Below are 21,349 nucleotides of genomic sequence, written 5' to 3' on the forward strand. Positions count from 1 at the left end.
GAGAGGAGAGACAGAACAGACTAGCCCACCATTCGTGCATCTCCTCCTGGGGCAGTCCATGGTGCTCCCATGTGGAGCCTGGGCCTCAGATCTGTGAGCCAAGCACTGGACCAGGCGAGCTGGCTCCTGACTCCCAAAGGGAGGGAGGCCTTCAGTGGACTTTGCCAGAACAAGATGGAGTGAGAGAGCGAGGCTAACATAGAGGGGTGTGCGCTGTCACCGAGGGGAGCAGGTGGCCTAATCTAGATGGGCCCCCTCCAGACATGCCGTAGGCTCTGCTTCCCTCCACCCCCAAACTCCTGCCAGTGACCCCAGTGGCCCCTGGGTGGCTCAGCTCCAAATTCAATTCCCGGTGCAGCAGTGACTCCAGGCGCAGACTGGGAGGACTACGGGGCACCTGCAATTTCAGGGCGCTCCAGTGGGGGCTCCAAATGCTGGCCCAGGAGCCTTCCGGACCCTCCCTGTTCCTTGCTGGGGGTCTGGGGCCCCATGATCTTCCCCTCCCAGAAGCTGCCCGGTGACTTGAGATGCTTTCCTAACTGCCTCACACTCCTCCGCCACCCTCCTCTTCCTGACCCCAGACTCCCAACCACTCACACGCCCCCTCACGCCCCCCCCCCCCAGCTGCAGCCCAGGGAAGCCCACTGTTGGTGATCTGGGGGCCCCAGCCCTCACACCAGGCATCCTGTGGCTTGCTGTCGGGAGGAGGGGACTGGGGAAAGGATGTCAAGTGAAGGCAGGGGAGACCGGCCATCTCACAGACCCTCGCCCGGCCCCCAACCAGGGTGGTCACCCCAGCAGTGGAGATGAAGGTGGGGCAGGGAGGAGAGTGGGGAGGCAGGTTGTGTGGTGAACGGCCCCCACATGTCCACCTAGTGTCTAATTGCTGATCGCCGCCGAATCAGTAGGGCTAGGCTGGGGCCCGGGAATGTGTATTTCACAAAGGTTCCCAGGCGCCCAAAGTGCTTCCCGCGGGGACCGCACTTGGAGAACAGCTCCTGGCTTGGGCAATGGGAACCCGATTCCAATAGCAAATCTGCCCCCTGCTGGTAAGTAGCCGCTTAGACCTCAGAAATCTGTCCTTAGGACTGACTTTCTTCTCTCTAGATAATAAAATACATAAGCAGTCCAGGAGGTGATTCAGCATGAGGTCCCAAGTTCAGCCCCCAGAATCGCATGTGTCAGAATGATGTTCTGGTTCTCTCTGTTTCTTTCTCTCTCTCTTTCCCCTTTCTCAATGATAAATAAATGAATTTTTAAAAATCTTTTTATTTTATTTATTTATTTTTCCCTTTTGTTGCCCTTGTTTTTCATTGTTGTTGTAGTTATTGTTGTTGTTGTTGATATTGTCGTTGTTGGATATAACAGAGAGAAATGGAGAGAGGAGGGAAAGACAGAGATGGGGTGAGAAAGACAGACACCTGCAGACCTGCTTCACCGCCTGTGAAGCGACTGCCCTGCAGGTGGGGAGCCGGGGGCTCGAACCGGGATCCTTATGCTGGTCCTTGCGCTTTGCGCCACTTGTGCTTAACCCGCTGCGCTACCGCCCAACTCCCATAAATGAATTTTTAAAAAATATTTGTTTATTGGATAGAGACCGCCAGAAATTGAGAGCTAAGAGTGAGATAGAGAGGGAGAGAGACACCTGTGGCCCTGCCTCACTACCTGTGAAGCTTTCCTCCTGCAGGTGTGGATCAGGGGCTCGAACCCGGGTCCTTGAGCACTATAACAGGTGTGCTCAACTAGGTGCGCCACCGCTCGGCCCCCCAATAAATGAATATTTAGAAAATAAATAAATGAATGAATCTTTAGAGAAAATGTAAGCCTGTATCTGTTTAAAAAGTGAAAACATGTGGTCCAGGAGGTGGCACAGTGGCTAAGGCACTAGACTCGCAAGCATGAGGTCTTGAGTTCAATCCCCGGCAGCACATGTACCAGAGTGATGTCTGGTTCTTTCTCTCTCCTATCTTTCTCATGAATAAATAAATAAAATCTTTTAAAAAAGAAAGTGAAAACAGAACCAAGGAGAGAGCATAAGTACTTATTCAAATAGGCTCTTATGCCTGAGGCTCTGAGGTCTCAAGTTCAGTCCCTAGCATCACCATAAGCCAGAGCTGAGCAGTGCTCTAGAGGGAGGGAAGTGAAGTCAAGAGCATTTTATGAATAATTGAAACCAGGGGGGGATGGAAAAGTGTCTCAGTGAGCACTTTCCCATGCCTACGACACTGGGTTCAAGCCCCAGCACCACCCCATGGATGGTGGAGCAGTTTTCTGGGGTCTCCCCTCTCTCTGTGTTTGTCTCTTTCTTTTAATTAGTTAATTGATTAGTTTTGCTAGAGACAGGGTTTTTTTGTTTTGTTTTGTTTTGTTTTGTCTCCAGGGTTATAGCAGGGGCTCAGCGCCAGTACTAGAAGTCCATGGCTCCCAGTGGCCATTTTCCTTTTTTTTTTTTTTTTTGTTTTACTTTATTTTTATTTGACATGCAGCCCTGCTTCACCACTTGTGAAGCTCCCCCCCTAAAAGTGGAGACCAGGGGCTTGAACCAGGGTTCTTGTGCACTGTAATGTGTGTGCTTAGCCAGGTGTGCCATCACCCATCACTGTCTTTTTCTTTCAAAAAACAGAAAATGGAGTGAAAATTGGGCCAGCCGTCGCCAGAGAAATGGTGCAGTGGATTAAGCATTGGAGTCTCAAGCATGAGGTCCTGAACTGGATCCCCAGCATCCCATGTGCCAGAGTGAGATCCTCTAGTGCTTTTTCTCTCCCCCTCTCTCTCTTTCTCCATTTTCCTCTCTCATCTACCTATGACTTATAAAATAAATGCAAATATAAAACAAAGATTACTCAATTGACTCCAAGTATAGATATAAAAGCATGAGTTCTTGGCTACTCTGCTTTACTTAGAAAATCAGTGGATTATTTTTTATATTTATTTTCCCTTTTGTTGCCCTTGTTTTTTATTGTTGTTGTAGTTATTATTGTTGTTGGATAGGACAGAGAGAAATGGAGAGAGGAGGGGAAAACAGAGGGGGGAGAGAGAGATAGACACCTGCAGACCTGCTTCACCACTTTTCATCACAGGTAGGGAGCGAACTCTGGACGCTGCCGGAGTGCACGCTGCCTCTCTCGAGGTTAGCATGGTAAGTGTATGTTCTGTGTCCTGAGCCACCAAGGAAGAAAACTCCGCTGTGTGCAAGCCAATGCTCACACAATTATCTGGAACTCTCACTTGATATGGGGCTCAGGAGCCCTTCAATGTAGCTAATATGATGTCAGTGCTACCTCAGAACTAAATTGCCCTGGGCCTGGGCTGTGGCTTACCCAGTTGAGAGCACATGTTACCATGAGCAAGGACCAGGGTTCAAGTCCCCAGTCCCCACAGGGAGAAACTTCACCAGTGGTGAAAGTTCACCAGTGATGAAGTAATCTGCAGCTGTCTCTCTTTTTCTCTCCCTATCTCCCCTTTCCCTCTCAATTTCTCTCTGTTTCTATCTAATAAAATACAGGTAAATAAAATATTAGAGAAAATAAATAAAACTACCGCACAGTCATCCCAGGAAATGGTACAATGGGTAAAGTACTGGACTTAGAAGCAAGAGGTCCTGAGTTTGATCCCTGGCACCATATGGAAGTGAAGGACCAGCTTCCACCTCTCCCTGTGGGGATCGGGGGTACAGCAGTTTCAGACCCTGAGGAAGAACAACCAACTGTCTAAACCAGGTTGGCCCCTCTCCTGCCATGCCACAGAATCACCACTCAGAGGCAGCAGAGAGCCAGGCCCGGCTAGGAGGGCAAATGTAGGGGAACATTAGCAGAGAGGGCTCTGAACCCCAGGTCCACTGAGACTCAAAACATTTATCACCAGGAATCTTGTTTTTACACCATCACTGAAAGGGGAAAAAAATCTGGAAAACACCAGAGAAATTCAGGCACTGTTTCTCTTATCTGAGAGAGAAGAGAAAAAAAGGGAAGGACACTCAAAAGTTGTAATAAGTGTAGTTATGACTTAGAAAGGAAGTGAAGGGGCTGGGTGGTGGTGCACCAGGTTGAGTGAACACATTACAGTGCATAAGAACCCAGGTTCAAGCCCCTAGCCCCCACCTGCAGGGGGGAAATTTCACGCGTGGTGAAGCAGGGCTGCAGGGGTCTCCCTCTATCCCCCCTCAATTTCTCTCTCTCTCTAATAAATAAAAAGATTTAAAAGAAGAAGAAAGGAAGTGAAGGCAGCACTGTAGGAGTGAATAAAAATGGGCAAATAAAGAGATATAGATATACTTAGATAGATATAGATATATAGTCAACCCATATAAGTGACCTGGGGAGAATTATTGCAGTTTCTGCTGAAGGGAAATGGGGAAGAGTGCAAGAACAACACTGGCATATTTATCACCACAGATCAAACTGAGGACCTTATGTTTGAAGAGTCAGCACTTTATTTTCTGTGCCACTTCCTGGGCCACTGAATTAACCATTAAAAAATCTACAAGGGGGAGTCAGGCGGTAGCTCAGAGGGTTAAGCGCACATGGCACAAAGCGCAAGGACCGGCATAAGGATCCCGGTTTGAGTCCCTGGCTCCTCACCTGTGTGTGGGGGGGTCACTTCACAGGCTGTGAAGCAGGTCTGCAGGTGTCTGGCTTTCTCTCCTCCTCTCTGTCTTCCCCTCCTCTCTCCATTTCTCTCTGCTCTATCTTACAACGATGACATCAATAACAACAATAATAACTACAACAACAATGAAAAACAACAAGAGCAACAAAAGGGAAAATAAATAAATATATATTTTTAAAAAGTCTACAAGGGGGGCTGAGTGGTGGAGCACACAAACGCAGGTTGTCATGCTCCAGGGAGGAAGCTTCATGAGCACTAAAACTGCAGGTGTCTCTCTGTCTCCACCTGCCCCTGCCCTCTCACTTTCTCTCTGTGCTATTAGGGAAATCAACTCTGGGAGGGAAAGTGAAAATATCTTTCCAGTATTAACACAAAACATATCCAGACACTTAGCCAGTTGTGCCAGCACCATCTTGGAGCTCCATCCTGCACTGTCTCTGCTCTCTGTTCCTGTCTTGTCCCGGAGGGCAGTCTGTCAATCTGTCACCCTACAGGAACAGAAGAACATCCTGCCACCACCACCCCCAACACACACACACACACACACACACACACACACACATGCCCCTGCACCTCAGAGCAAGCAAACAAGGTGAGTGAGACCACAAGGCTAACAAACAGAGAAACTCCCTCTAGATACTTCTGTCTCCTCAACTTCCTCAATCTCACCTGCTCCCCACCCTGCCTCCCAGTGGAGGCCTAGTAGTTCCCTCTAACTCCATCTCCCCTTCCAGTCACTTCAAACACCACCACCACCACCCCCACAAGAACAACTGGGCTGTGTGGCTTGGACCAAAACCTAGCTCCTTCCAAAAGAAATAAAGACCCTTACCTGACACCCCCAAGCTGAGAAAGCAAACTGGCCTTTGTCACTTGAGAATGCCCTCAGGGCCTCAGGTCCCACCCCATGGGGCTTATTAACCTAATTCCTCCAAATGAAGCTGTGTATGTGGGGAGTGCTATTCCCACCCCATCTGCTAGTGGGGCACAGCTGCCCTTCCTTCTTTCCTTGAAGTGGGAGTTCTAGGAAGAAGCAGAATCAGCAGACACCCCCCACCAGCTGACAGGACTGTGGGAAGGTGAGCGCTAGCTCACCCAGAAGAGCGCATACCTTACCTTGTGAAGGCTCAGGATCAAGCCCCAGCACCACACAGGAGCAGCAGGGGAGCCCCATGGATGGTGGAGCAGGACTGTGGCATTTCTTTCTTTCTGCCCTCAGAGGGTAAGGTGGGTGAGCTGGCCTCATGCATGCAAGATTTCACTGCTCCTGGCAGAATTCTTCCTTTTAATTTCAGATTTTCAGAGAGAAAGACAGAGAGGAAAGGAAAGAGAGACACCACAGCACTGCTCTGCTCTGCTCTGCATGGAGCTTCTGAGCATGGTGGTTCCAGGGACTTGAACCCAGATCCTGACACACAGTAAAGTGTGCGTTCTGCTGAGCTAGCTATCACCAGGCCCCTCCTCTTGCTGATGGAAAATAAATATGTTCAATAATAATTATTTTTAAAGATTTATTTTATTGTAGCTTCAGAGGCGGTGTACTGGATGAAACACCTAACTCTCAAGCATGAGGTTCTCAGTTTGATTCCTGGCATGCATATACCAGAGTGGTGTTAAAAGATTTATTTATTAGGGAAGGAGAGGACGAGGAGTTAAGAGAGAACTAGAGCATCACTCTGGCATAGTCAACGCCAGGGACGAAACTCAAACCCCACGCCTGAGAGTCTAGTGCCTTAGCCACTGCACCACCTCCTGGGCCACAAAAATAATCTAGAGAACTCAGATGACTCTTTGTCTCCTTTATCATCAGGGTAATTTCTGGGTCTTGACTCTTGCATGACTCCATTGTTCCTGGTGACTTTCTTTTTTTCCCAGAGCACTGCTCAACAGTGGCTGATGGTGGTGCTTGGGATTGAATTTGGGACTACAGAGCCTCAGGAATGAGAATTATTTGCATAGTCATTATGCTTTCTCCCCAGTCCAACATTTGTTTTTGTTAGTGGGAGAGAAAGGAGAGATATCTGCAGCACTGCTCCACTTTTCGTGTAAAACCTCCCCCCTGCAGGTGGGGACCAGGAACTTGACCCTCCCTGGTCCTTGCACATGGTAACGTGTTGTTAAAATTCGGCGGCTCCAGCTGGCCGGGCTAGCTTCACGGGCGGGTAACAGAGACGCGGAGACAATGGCTGGGCAGGGAAGCTGTATTTCTTTATTCAGGAACAACGATTCATAAACTAAACCAAACTAATCACCAAACAGAACTCTGCTGTCTCTTTCCCCCGCAGCAGCGCCAAGCACTCTCTAACTCTGCAACTCTCCAAGTCTCGAACTCTGGAACTCAGGAACCCTCTCTCGGGGTTCTTAGGGGCGGGGCCAAGCGGGCCCACGAAACTAACTGGACTGATCCAATTTTCTTGGAGGGGGAGAGCTAGAACAACCCAATGTAAAGCATACGACAGTAACTGTGTACTCTTCTGGCCGTGCCACCAACCAGTCCCAGCTTCAGACTTTGAAGTGCAATGTTTAGCCACTATGCCACCTTCCGGGTCACTGCATTTCTTTTGTCTTTCCTGCCCAGTCATTGAATTTCTAAAAAGTGTCATGTTTTTTGTTTGTTTGTTTTCACCAGAGCACTACTCAGCTCTGACTTATGGTGGTGCAGGGGATTGAACACCTGGGACTTTGGGGCCTAGGCATGAGAGTCTCTTTACGTAACTATTATGTTATCTACCTCACCTAAGAAGTATCATGTATTTATTTATGTTTTGGTTATATTTTATTTACTTATTTGCATAGATGCAGAGAGAAACAGAGAAGGAAGAGGGAGGGAGAGAGGGAGAGAGACAGACAGACAGACACCTGCAGCCCTGTTTCACCATTTGTGAAGCATCTCCCCCGAAGGTGGGGGCGGAGAGCTTGAACCCAGGTCCTTACGTATCGTAACAGATCTGTTCTACTGGATATGCCACTGCCCGGCCCTTGTTAACATGTTTATTAGTAAGAAAGCGAGAAGGGGGAGAGAATCTGAGCACCACTCTGGTACATGTGATGCCAGGGATCAAATTCACGTCCTATGTTTGAGTCTAACACTTTATGCACTGTAACACATGTCAGTCCACAAATTTCTTTAATGCAGGAGAGTGAATGACCTCATGACCTTGAGTGTCCACAACACTGCTATGTGTTCTCTCAGGCCCAATTTTTTCCTTTTTTAATTTAGAGTATGAAGGGAAGCACAGAGAAACAGACACAGAGAGGAGAGGTACCACAGCACTGCTCCAGCATCCAGAGAGGTCCTTCTGGAGGTGTCCATGGTGCTCCCATTGGGTGCTGGGACTCAAACCCAGAGTTTCATGTTTGGTAAGATGCATGCTATACTTAAAAACTATCCCCCAATCCTCATTCAATAATTTTAATATCTTTCCTAGGCAACAGATTTAATAGTTATGCTTCTTCACTTAACAAAAGAATTTTTTAAGGTAGTAATTAAAAAAAATATTTGGGAGTCTGGCAGTAGTGCAGCAGGTTAAGTGCACATGGCTCAAAGCGCAAGGACCGGTGTTAAGGATCCCGGTTTGAGCCTGCAGCTCCCCACCTGCAGGGGAGTCGCTTTATAGGCGGTAAAGCAGGTCTGCAGGTGTCTACCTTTCTCTCCTCTCTGTCTTCCCCTCCTCTCTCCATTTCTCTGTCCTAGCCAACAACGATGACATCAATAACAACAATAACAACTACAACAATAAAAAAAAGATTTTGGGGTGGGGTGGAGGCTCACCTGGTTGAGTACAAAAGTTGCAGTGTTAAGGACATGTATTCAAGCGCTTGGTCCCCACCTGCAGGGGGAAAGCTTCACAAGTTGTAAAGCAGATCTATAGGTGTCTCTCTCCCTCTCTATCTTCCCCTTCCTCTTAACTTCTGACTATCTCTATCCAATAAGTAAAGATAAAAATTAAATTAAAAAATGATTTTATTATTTAACACAAGATGGGGTGGGTAGAGAGAAGAGCATCACTCTGGCACATGAGATGCCAGGGATCGAACTTGGGACTTCATGCTTTCAAGTTCAGCAGCCTACTCACTGTGCTACAACAAAAGGGAATCTCTCACTGCTGAGAAAAGTGGCATTAGGTGGTCCGGGAAGTGGTGCAGTGGATAAAGTACTGGATTCTTGACCATGAGGTTCTGAGTTCAATCCCTGGCAGCACATGTTTCAGAGTGATGTCTGGTTCTTTCTCTATCTTTCTCATGAATAAATAAATATAATTTTTTAAAAAAAGGGGCAACACTAAAAGGAAAAAAAAGTATCACTAGGCAATTTTTTCCTCATGTGAATGTCGCAGAGTGTAATGGTATCAGCCTAGTTGGGGAAGCCTGCCCTAAATCCAGGCTTCATGGCATGGCCTATTGGCACCACCATGCTGGATGTGGTGCCTCTTAAGTGGCACAGAACTGCGGTGCTGAGAACTTGAAGTCTGAAGTCAAACAGGGTTCAAATCCCAGGCTCAGTACTTATTAATAGCTTGACTTTGTATAAGTCACTTATTCCCACTGAGGTGCCACTTCCCCTGTGGGTGAAATAATACACCATTAGCTCCTTGGAGACTAGCGGTAGTTGGGAGGATTGGCTGTTTAGCTCCTTCTCCTGCCCAGCATCAGGCGCTGAGTGCAAGCTGATAACCCCAAGGGGGAACTGGCAAAGGAGCTCATATTATTCTCTACTGTCCTGACTCTGCTGGGGAGGGAGAGGAGCTAGAGACGGTACCTGTCACAAGGTTAATGCCTGTTTTAGTGTACTCCTCCTGCTCTAACAGAATATCACTGGCTGCAAGCTTGTAAACTACAGAAAGTGTTTTTTCTTTTAATATTTATTTATTCCCTTTTTTTGCCCTTGTTGTTTTATTGTTGTAGTTATTATTGTTTTTATTGATGTCATTGTTGTTGGGTAGGGCAGAGAGATGGAGGAGGAGGGGAAGACAGAGAGGGGGAGAGAAAGACAGACACCTGCAGACCAGCTTTACCTCTTGTGTAGTGACTCCCCTGCAGGTGGGGAGCCGGGGGCTCGAACTACAGAAAATATTTCTCAGGTCCTCCTGGTGGGCAAGTCCATGGTCAAGGTCTGCTCAGAGCCAGCTTCCTGGCTCTCAGACAACTGTTTTCTCTCTATATCCCTATGTGGAAAAGAGTCCAGGGGTTCTACAGTCTCATTTCTAATATCACTAACCCCATTCACCAGGGCCCCACCCTCCCTACCTGGCCACCTCCCAAAGGACCCATCTCCAGATACCATTATACTGAGTGACTAGAAGCTAACACAGTGGAAGTGTGCCAGACTTTCATGCCTGAGGTTCCAGAGGTCCCAGGTTCAAGTCTCAGCTTCACCATATGCCAGAGCCAAGTAGTACTTTGGTCTCTTTCTCATGAAAATGAGTGTAATTTAAAAATTTTTTTTTTTTACCAGAGCACTGTTCAGCTCTGGCTTATGGTGGTGCTGGGGGACTGAACTTGGGACTTTGCAGCCTCAGGCATGAGAGTCTGTTTGCATAACTATTATGCTATCTACCCCCCCCCCATTTTTTTTTCTAACTCTAGTTAGGAATCCTCATGGGCAGTACCAGGGAAGCTCTATAGATAGAGGAAAGGTGCTGTGTTGTCTCTTCCTCACTCTCTCAAAATAAACAGATAAATAAATAAATAAAGCTCTGGGCCTGGGAGGCTGCTCAGTAGTATCATACATCTGTGAGGCCCTGATTCACATCTCAATAATATGTAAAAAAAAAAAAAAAAAAAAACCAAGACCTCCAGTCTCCTTTATCAAAGTCATAGTCACTGTCACTGGGCTTCTTTTCCATCTGCCTTTCTCTACTTAACACCAGCAAACCTGGCTCCACACCACCCAGGAGACTCTGACTGCATAAACAGTCCCTCCGGGGGGGCCATGCCTGTGACATGGACACTACCCCATATCCCCCTGTGACCTCACCACCTGGTCAACTCAGCTCAGCAGGCCGTGGCCACTTCTTTGACCAGCACAAGCGGCAGAGGGCCTAAATGACCAGTGTGGCCGAGGCCACCAGCAACTCCACATATGGTGACCTGACTCCAAGCAGCTCTAGGGACAGCACCACCGGGAGCTCCCAAAGTCGGGCCCTGGTACTTCCATATGTCCCAGCAGCAAGCACTGTTGCAGCGTCCAATGAACATCTTGTAAACCAGGCCTCAGTGGAACCAGAGACCTTGGAGGCCACACCAGCTTCTGAGGACAGGGAGGAGCATGACACTGCTGCAGAACCTGACCAGGAACCTGGAGAAGCCACAACCACAAAGGACCTGCCAAGCTATGAGACCCTCCAGGATGCAGAGGGTGCCAAGCTGGTGCAAGATTCAACAGTGACTCAGAGTCCTCAGACTCCACAACAAGACTCTCTGTCTGAGAAAGACACACCACAACAGCAGAGTGTCCCAGACAGCAAACCGGAAGCAACTCCCTCTGCCCTGCGTACTGTGGAAAGGGAACCGGAAGTGCCTCCATCTCCTAGCACAAAGCTGCAGAAACCGGAAATAATTCTGTCTCCTCCTAGTACTGAGCACAGGGAACCAGAAGCAACTCCATCTCTTAGTGCCAAGCTGCAGGACCCGAAGGTAATTCTGTCACCTCCTCGTACTGAGCAGGAGGAACCAGAAGCAGCTCCACCTCTTAGCACCAAGCTGCAGAAACCGGAAATAATCCTGTTTCCTCCTAGTAGTACTGAGCAGGAGGAACCGGAAGTACCTTCATTTGCCCCAAGCACTGAAGAACAGTCCCCGCAAAATGCCATCATGTACCCCATGGTCAGTAACAGTCACCTTGATGCCCGGGCTGCTGACACCCCTGAGACCCAGAAACCCAAAGGTCCAGAGGCCTTGAACCCAGACCTTAAAGCTTGGTCGCCAGGCATGTCTCAGGCAGTGACCCATGGTGATCTGGACTCAGAAGACCGGGAAGCCAACTTGCTCCTTCGCTCCCCAAGAGGCAGTGCCTCCCACTTGCTTGTTCCGCAGGAGATGCAGGGCTGGAGGCGCGTGGACTCCTCCGTGTACTGCGCCGACACGGAAATCGACTACATGCGCTCGGTGACCAGCCTGCTGGGCGGTGGCGAGGCAGCCATGAGCTCCCTGGCTGACATCCTGGCATGGTCCGAGAACTCCTTGGACGTGGCTACCGGGCTCCTAGAGTCAGGCAGTGGCCACTTCAGCAACATGCTGCGCATTGCGGGGCCCAGACTGCGTTCGGTCTCCAGCATCCTAGGCATTGACAGCAGCGGCTTGAGGACCCGCCTGGAGCAGATGCCCAGTGCCACCTTGCGCTCCCTGCACTCGTTAACCAACGTGCTGGAGGCGGCAGAGCAGAGGACCTTGGAGGGCATCCGCTGGGCCTTGCGATTTCTGGCCGCCCACATTATCCCACGGCTGGTCCATGCAGCCCCCAACTTTAGTTAGGCCCTATTCAAGGGGGTGCGGCTCTGCAGCCTCCCAGACGCCTGCGGCCCTGGCCAGCCCTTCCCAGACTGAGCAATAAATCACCAGCCAGCATTTATCTCCTAAGCAATAGCCGGCCTCATCCCTGGCTTGGGACTGCCCAGAATAGAGGGTGATCTGGACAGCAGAGAGGTGTCCCCTGGGGGATCGCCAGACTGACCCATTCAGGATGGGGCGGGGGGTGGAGTGCAAAAGGAGGAGAGGCTGGACATGACCGTGGTATCTTTCCCTCTGTCTCTTTTTCTCTCTCAAAATAGAGAATTAAAAATATAGTGAGGGGGAATCTGGCAGTAGCACAGCGTGTTAAGCGCACGTGGCGCGAAGCACAAGGACCCGCTTAAGGATCCCCACCTGCAGGGGAGTCGCTTCACAAGTGGTGAAGCAGGTCTGCAGGTGTCTATCTTTCTCTCCCCCCTCTGTCTTCCCTTCCTCTCTCCATTTCTCTCTGTCCTATCCAACAACGATGACATCAATAACAATAATGACTACAACAACAATAAAAAAACCAGGACAACAAAAGGGAAAATAAATATTTAAAAATTTAAAAATATAAAAATATAGTGAGGGAGAAAACATAATGGTTATGCAAAAGATGCTGGAGGCTCTGAGGTCCCAGGTTCAATCAACTCCTGGTCCCACCATAAGCCAGAGCTGAGCGGTGCTTTGATAAAAATAAATAAATAAATAAATAAATAATAATTAATGATTGGAGGACTGGCAAAATAGCTCACTTGGATAATGCATTGCTTTGCCATGTACATGATCCAAGTTCAAGTTTAGTCCCCACTGGTTGCTTTGGTGCTGTGGTCTCTTTCACCTTTCACTCCCTGCCTCTCTACCCCTCTAGCAAAAGAAATAACAGTAATAATAATAAATAAATCTGGGCTGGGAGATAGCTCACTGATAAGAGTAAAAAGGTTGCCATGTGCAAAGACCTGGATTTGGTGTGACTATGCAAAGGGAAGTTTCACACAAGAGGTCTTCTTCTTCTAGCGTTTGCCCTTCTTCCGTAGCCAGTCAACAGCGTCAGGTTGAAAGCTGTCAGGAGCTGTTTGTTGCTGGCTTTGAAAGTGACTGGGATCCATGTGGATTCAGTCGGCTAGGAAGGATCATCAGTTTCCCCAATGAAGAATGGGTACTCACGGGATGCACCACGAGAAGATCGATCCAATGCATCCCACACGAGGTAAAGCAGTATCTCTCCCCTGTCTCCTCCTCTCTGCCTTCATACTCTGTCTCAAAAGAAAGTCCTCTAGAAACAGTAGGATAGTACAGACGTGAAGCCTCAGCTAATCCCTGGAGGCAAAAAAAATAAAAATAAATAGATTACTTAAGGCAGGCAATTAAATGAAAGAGGGCTGGGAGAGACAGGTCACTAGGTAGGGTGCATGCTTTGGCACATGTATGGCCCAAGTTCGAACCCCAGCTCCACATGGGAGGTGCTATGGTCTCTCTGAATGAAAAAAATAGCCCAGAGTGGTGAAATCGGGCATGTGCAAGGTCAGCAGTAAGCAGGGCCTCCCTCTGAGGGGAGCAGCCTGGGACTGGGAAGGAGCCAGTGGGTAGCACTGCTTGGTTGCTTGAGTCCTCAGGCCACCTCTACAGTGTGATGTCAAGTCCTGCCCCTGAGTTCCTATGTGAAGGGCTTGTTCCTCAGCTGTCCAGTCTAGTCTGCTGTAGTGCCAGCCACCTCCAGTACCAGGCCTGTAGAGGCAGCCTCGCCCAGGGCCAGACCATGGTGGGGCTGGGGGGGATATCTAGCCCCTGGTCTCCCCAGGAGCCCAAGCACAGGCCTACCCAGCTCAGCCAAGGTCAATGCCAGGGCCCTAGAGCCCAGGGGTTGGCCAGCCCACTGTGGTGTCCCTTCTGGTTCAAGCCTGCATGCTAGGAGTCCAAACAATGTTGCTTTTTTTTTTTTTTTCCCATCTGAGAAGTATTGTGGGTTTTGTTTTGTTTTTATTTTTATTTTTAGAGACCTAGAGGCAGAGAGAGTGAAAGAGACCACAGCACTGAAGTGGGCACTTCCAATGTAGTGGAAGTGTAGTGGGCACTCAGTCTCAAACCTGGGTCGTGTACATACATGGCAAAGCAATGCACTAAGTGAGCTATTTTGTCAGTCCACTTATTTATTTATTTGTTTGTTTATTTATTTTTACCAGAGTACTTCTCAGCTCTGGCTTATGGTGGTGCTGGAATTAAACTGGGACCTCAGAGTCTCAGTCATGAAAGTCTTTTGTAAAACCATATGCTATCTCCCTGGCCCTGTTTTTTCTTCCGTTTCTTTCTTTCTTTCTTTCTTCCTTTTTGTTGCCCTTGTTGTTGTTGTTGGATAGGACAGAGAGAAATGGAGAGAGAAGACAGAGAGGGGGAGAGAAAGACAGACACCTACAGACCTGCTTCACCACCTGTGAAGCGACTCCCCTGCAGGTGGGAAGCCGGGGGCTCGAACCGGGATCCTTATGCTGGTCCTTGTGCTTTGCGCCACCTGTGCTTAACCTGCTGCACTACCACCCGACTCCAGGCCCTGTTTTTTCATCATCATCATCATTATTGGCCTCCAGGTTTATGTGCCTGCATTATGAATCCACTGCTCCTATGGCCATTATGTTTTTTCTTGATATTTTTGGATAGGGCATAGAGAAATCGAGAGGGGAGGGGAAAAGAATGAGAGCGAGTCAGGCGGTAGCACAGCAGGTTAAGTGCAATTGGTGCCAAGCACAAGGACAGGCTTAAGGATCCCGGTTCGAGCCCCCAGGTCCCTACCTACAGGGGAATTGCTTCACAGGCAGTGAAGCAGGTCTGCAGGTGTCTATCTTTCTCTCCCCCTCTGTCTTCACCCCCCTCCATTTCTCTCCTATCCAACAACGATGACATCTATAACAATAATAATAACTATAACAATAAAAAACAAGAGCAGCAAAAGGGGAAATAAATATATATTTTAAAAAAAGAGAGAGAGAGAAAAAGATAGACACCTGCAGATCTGCTTTACCACTTGTGAAGCAACCCCTCTGCAAGTGGCCACTGGGTGCTTGTACCGGGATCCTTGCTCAGGCCCTTACTCTCCATAGTAGGTCTTGCTTCATCTGATGCACCACCACCACCTGGCCCTTTTTTTCTTTTTCTTTTTTTACAAGTGGGGGAAGATTAAGAATTCAAATGATGGAAAAAGTCCAATTTTTTTGTTTTTGCCTCCAGGGTTGTTGCTGGGGCTCGGTGCCTGCACTATGAATCCACTGCTCCTGGAGGCCATTTTCCCTTTTGTTACCCTTGTTCCCCCTTTCTTTCCTTTGGGGGATTAATGTTTTACAGTTAATGTTTTTGTTGCCCTTGTTACTATTATTGTTATGCTGTCATTACTGTTGCATAGAACAGAGAGAAGTCGAGAGAGGGGAGGAAGACAGAGGGGGAGAGAAAGCTTGTGAAGCAACGCCACTGCAGGTGGGGAGACAGGGACTCCAACTGGGACTCTCACCCTGGTCCTTGCACTACGTGCCATGTGTGCTTAACCCACTGCACTACTGCCTGGCCCCCGTCTAAAGTTTTTTTTTTAATTTATTTATTGGGGAATTAATGTTTGACATTCAACAGTAAATACAATAGTTTGTACATGCATAACATTCCCCAGCCGTCTAAAGATTTTTTAAAGATTAAAAAAAATATATGTTGACCCACAGTTTTGCTTATTTATTGGATAGAGACAGAAAATGAGAGGGAAGAGGGAGAGACACCTGCAGCCAGGCTTCACCACTTGTCAAGCTCCCCCCACCCCACAGATGGGGACAATGGGCTAAGCCTGGGTCTTTGCACACAGTAATGTGTGCTCTACTGACTATACCATGGCCTGGCTCTTTAAGATATATATATATATATATATATATGATATATATATATATATATATATCTTAAAGAGCCAGGCCATATATATATATATATATATATATATAAATACATATATATATATGTATTTTTTTTTTTTGGCGAGGGAGACAGCATAGTGCTTATGCAAAAAAAAAAAAAATTCATGCCTGAGGCTCCCTGCCAGATCTGAGCTGTGTTCTCCTTTAAAAAAAAATTAAAGATTTTAAATTGAGGTCACTTTGAATATGATTAAAAAAAAAACAAACCTCAGTCGTTTCCCTTGTTTTGGAAGAACAATATGCCTGTTTATTCTGTAGCCACTTGTTTGATTAGTTATAATGTCACACTGGGACATAGGTCAAGTTTATAGGTTTGGCTGGAAGAACACAGATTTGATCCAGGAGTGTGTTCCCAAAAGACAGTGATCACAGATAAGGCAGTCCCTGCGGGGCACGAGACAAAGTGTAAAGGTGGACTGAGGTCTGAAACTCATACTGAAATATTTAAAGGAGAGGTTGGCTTCTCCAGGCTGAGAGGAAGTTTTTAGGCTGCCTGGATCTGAAACTTTCGGTCCCTAAGAACGAGGAACGCGCCCTCTGCTGGACGGAAGGCTCCATTGCCCCCACTCCGCAAGGGGACCACCCTTGGGGAATCTGAGGGGAAAAAAAGGGGAGAAAAAGAAGGTTGTCAGGGACTGGAGCCTGGCTCAGCCCGTAGGGCGCCTGCCGGGCCATACAGCGGCTCAGGTTCGAGCCTCGGCACCACATAGGAGGCGCTAAGGCACCAGGGAGCTCCGGTACTCCTGTATCCCTCCGTCTATAGAGAGCCCTTCTTTTTTATTTTTAATTCTCTTCATTTATTTCTTGAATAGAGACAGCAAGAAATTGAGAGGGCAGGGGGTAAGAGAGATAGACACCTGCAACACTGCTTCACCACTCACGAAGCTTTCCCCTTGCAGGTGGGGACTGGGGGCTCAAACCTGGGTCCCTTTGCACTAGGACATGTGCGCTCAACCTGGTGCGCCACCACCCGGGCCCTAGAAAGCCCTTTTTTAAAAAAATATTTTTTATATTTATTTATTTATTCCCATTTGGTGCCCTTGTAGCTATTATTGTTGGCATTGATGTCATTGTTGGATAAGACAGAGGGGAATGGGGAGAGGAGGGGAAGACAGAGAGGGGGAGAGAAAGACAGACACCTGCAGACCTGCTTCACCGCCTGTGAAACGACTCCCCTGCAGGTGGGGAGCCGGGGGCTCGAACCGGGATCCTTACGCCGGTCCTTGCGCTTTGCTGAGCAGAGACAGGGCGGGGCAGGCTGTTTCGTGCTGCTGACTTGTCTCCCAGCCCGGCTTAGGGGTTCAGCACATTCTCTGCTCTGGGGTCAAAAACAGCCCCTCCCCAGTGTCCTGGTAGAGGTTGGGGGGGGGGGGTGGGCGTCACCATGGGGCGTGAAGGGAAGGCGCTGGAGCGAGGAGGGTCGGAGCTCAGTGGCTGGAGCGCAGCCCGTCGTCACCCCGCACTCCCTCCCCCAGGCACCGGCGGCCGGTCGCATGGGGGCGGCCACACAGGCCTCTGCCCTGGGAGGGAGACCTCAGGTCACGGCTGGTCATTCCGGCCACCCAGGCCGGACAGCGTGACCCCGCGGGGCTCCCCGGCTGCAGCGGGGAGGAGCGGCTCCCGGAGCGGGGAGCCAGGGTTGCGGAACGGGGGCTCCGGGGTCCCGGGACTCTGGAGTGAGAAGGGCGGAGACTGGGGCGGGTTCCGGAAAGGGGAGACGGGTTTCCGGAATCGGGAGCGCAGGGTTCCGGAATGGCGGTGCCGAGGGCTCCAGGATCTAGGGTGCCGCAGCTCCGGAGTAGAGGAAGGGGAGGCACTGTGAGAGTCAGGTGCCGGGACTCGGAGATATGGGGGTCGAAGATCCGAAATGGGGTGGGGGGGTTGGAGTTCCGGGATTTGGGGTGAGGTTTCCGGGGCGCAACAGAAGGCAGAGACCAACGTGCAGCGGGCCGGGGCGACCCCGCCTCTACGCCCCGCCCCTATCTCCATGGCGACGGCTGGCGGGAGGGGCCTGCGCCGGTTGCTAGGCGACGGCTCGCTGACGTCAGGCCATTGAGTTCGGTTCCCACGGTAACTGGCGGGGCAGCTGGGCTGGGAACTATTTGTGTCTGTCCCCAGAGGGCTGGCGCAGCGGAGGAAGTGCTGGGGCCCCACACAGGCGGCCTTTCAGCTTCGGAGGCAGATGGGGTGCACACCCTTGGGGGACCCCCGCCCAACTACAGGCATTGTCGTCCTGTCCTGGCCAGCAGCTGGGGTCGCAGCCCACCCCCGCCGGCACACAGTAGGCGCTCAGCTGCATCCCTGGCCTTGCACAGGGCTCAGATGCCCCGCTGCTTCTGCCCTGCACGCCTGCCCTCTGTGCCCTGGGGCTGGGGGCTCTTTCAGAAATAACAGGGGGTCAAGAGAGAGCTCAGCCTGTTAGAGCACCGATTTGCAAGCCGATGGCCCCGGAGGCCGCAGGTTCAAACCTGGGCATAGCCTTATGCCAGTGCTTAGCAAGGCCCTGGTCTCTCTCCTCATAAATAGATGTTTATATTTTTAAAGATTTGTTTTATTACACACAACACACACACACAAGCTAGAGAAACATTCTGACATGCGTGGGACTGGGAATAAAACCCCAAACCTCAAACTAGGGAGACATTTTGAATGATTCTGCAAGACTTTCATGCCTGAGGCTCCGTCAGGTCCAGGTTCAATCCCTGACACCACCATAAACCAGAGCAGAGCAGTGCTGGGAGTTTGGGAGTGGGATCAAAACTTCAGGCAGGCAAGGCTGTTGTGCTGCCAGATGAGACATTTCCATGGCCTAAATTTGGTTTTAAAAACAACTAAGCATACATTCAGCCCAGGTTGGGGCCCACCCCACCTTACTGGAGGAAGCTTGACTGCTGTGTCTTTCCCACTTTCTCTGTGTCTTGTCTCTTTTGGTGACTTGGAATAATGAGTTTCTGGTAGTGGTGGGACAACAAAATGGACCAAAGGACAATGTCAGAAATAGCCCCCAGGTCTGCCTGCTAAGGGTAGATGCAAGACAGTAAAAGTGATGAGTACTGTGGGTAAACTAAGGCAGGCAGCGCCAGTCACTGGAGAGGAGGGCAAGAAAGTGAAGGACAAAACCAGCAGAAGTGGAAAAACAAATAGTGGCCTTGAGTTAGCTGAGTGCTGGCCCTGGGTAAGCTGGGGCTCAGGACTCAGGGAATGGAGTCCCTGGCCAGGCCTCTCAGGCTCCTCCATCTGGTGAAACTGGCTACTGTAGGTGACATCCAAACTTCTCACAATCTGTCTCCATTGAGCAACCGCACTCCATCCCATGTGATGAGCCAGCTTGACTGGACCTGAGGACAGAGGGCCCAGACTTTAGAGAATGCCTGAGCAGCTGTCTGCCTGGGCATGGGAACACTCTGCCCAACCCAGTGAGAGGCATCATTTCCTCCCCAGAAAGTCTTTGGAGTCTCTTGTCAATGAGCTGGCAGCTGCCCCAGTGGCCAGAGGACAGAGGGCAGCTGGCATCTCTGGAAGGGTGGCCTGGGGGCTGGCATCCCTGGGCAGTAAGGCTCCACAGCCCTGTCTGAAGTTGGGGAGATCCTCCAGCCCCCCCCATCTGGGTGATGTGTGTTTTTTGACCCCAATGTCACACACAGGACCTCTTCAAGGTCCTATCAGTCCACCTTCCACCTAGATTCACCAGGTGGTCCCTGGGAGCCAGGTCTAGGCCCAGGAAGCAGAGTGGGTAAGCAGAACCCCCCACATAAATTGGGCCAGGGAGGTGCCAAATGGCAATGTGCCCTCCCCCACCACCAGGGAGGTGGCTCTGTGGAAAAACTCAAGAAATGTGTGCATAAGATCCTGAGTTCAATCCCCAACACTGCAGCAGATCAAGACAGAAAACTAACACAACATCACAAATCATAGAGCAATGCTTTGGTGTCTCTCTTTTAAAAAAAAGTTCTGGCCCCAGGGAGGTGGCATAGTGGTTCAACTCAGGACTCAGAAGCTCAAAGTCCTGAGTTTAATCCCTGGCGCTGCATGTGACAGAGTGATGCTCTCTGGTTCTCACTAATAAATACATCTTTGAAAGAATTTAAAAAAGCAAAGTACCTTTCTCAGAAAGTGTTAGAAGCATGTAGGCAGTGACAGCCAAGCACTGAGCAGGCGTGGGGAACCTGTGTGACTGTGCAGAGGCCAGTCACCAAGCCAGCCCAGCTCTTTTTTGGGTCCAGGTTACCTGCCCTGGTTCCCAGGGTCGATCTGTCCATCTACTGCACTCCCCCCACCCCCGACTCCTGTTTGTCACTTCCAGTGGGCACTGTCCCAACTCTCCTGCAGCCTGATCTGGGTGATCAGTTGGTCCCAGGAGAGGAAGGGCTAGCTTGTGCTTCCCCAGCCCGGCACCCACCCCACCTCTGGTAGTGCTGCGGTAGGTCTGGAACTTCAGCGTGAGCACACCTGCTCTTTGCAGTAAGCTGCGGGGTTGTCCCCAGCAGGTGGGCCTGGCAGCCTGGCAGACACGGAGTTCACACCTAGGAATAGAAGCCGAGGGCATGCTCACACCTGCCCCCAGGAACCAGGGAACCACGGAACCAGGGCACAGAACTCTGGACTCTACCCATCTGCCTTGTCTCCACTCCAAAATCCCCTGCCTGGATTTCTACAGCTCCCTCTGCCAACTTGCCTGGGTACTGCCCACCTGCCTGTGGCCCCCCTGTGGGTGCCAGGCGGTACCATCCAGACCCCCTCAGGCCTGGGGGTCTGGTAGTACCCCCAGAATGGGCATGTTGAAGATATGAAGACAAGAGGCACCCCAGATGCTGGTTCCCTCTGGGGGCACTTTAATGGTTAAAAGGAGGACTCAGACCAATGTCATCTCTACCCCTTCATGGCTATGTCCAGTGGTAGGTGAGTGCGGGTGGAGAAAGACCTAGAGCCCTTGCTCCAATTCAGATGGGACAATGCTCAAATGCCAGTTCTTCCCAGGAGAGTCCACGGGGTGATCTGAGCACCCCAAAACTGCATTGCAGATGAGTTTCTCCCTCTGGTCAGTCTCTCCCCCCGCTCCCATGCTGACTCCAGGACAGAGTTCCCTGACCTGCACACTCTGTGATATCTCACCTCACCCATATGGGCTGCCTAGGGTGCACTTCCACATCTGTAAATCCCGTGACCACCATCCCCTTATTCCTTCAATGGAAGCTGGGTCAGGAACATAGAATTTGCATACAGAGGGTCCTAGGTCTGATTCCTGGCATCCTGTGACAGAGCTGAGTGATGCTTTGGTCAAAAGAAGAAACAAGTGCTCGTTATAGACC

At 50.0% G+C, this 21,349-nt stretch overlaps 1 protein-coding gene across 1 annotated transcript; it reads left to right on the top strand.

Annotated features, from left to right (window-relative positions):
- The first annotated feature begins 10,653 nt into the window (after positions 1–10,653).
- Positions 10,654–12,186, top strand: TEX44 (testis expressed 44). The gene has a single exon (XM_007520285.2). It carries the CDS (start codon positions 10,654–10,656, stop codon positions 12,079–12,081), a length of 1,428 nt encoding a protein of 475 aa, XP_007520347.1. The 3' UTR covers positions 12,082–12,186.
- Positions 12,187–21,349: the final 9,163 nt, after the last annotated feature.

This window comes from Erinaceus europaeus, chromosome 7 (genome assembly GCF_950295315.1).
Source record: "Erinaceus europaeus chromosome 7, mEriEur2.1, whole genome shotgun sequence".
NCBI classification, from domain to species: domain Eukaryota; kingdom Metazoa; phylum Chordata; class Mammalia; order Eulipotyphla; family Erinaceidae; genus Erinaceus; species Erinaceus europaeus.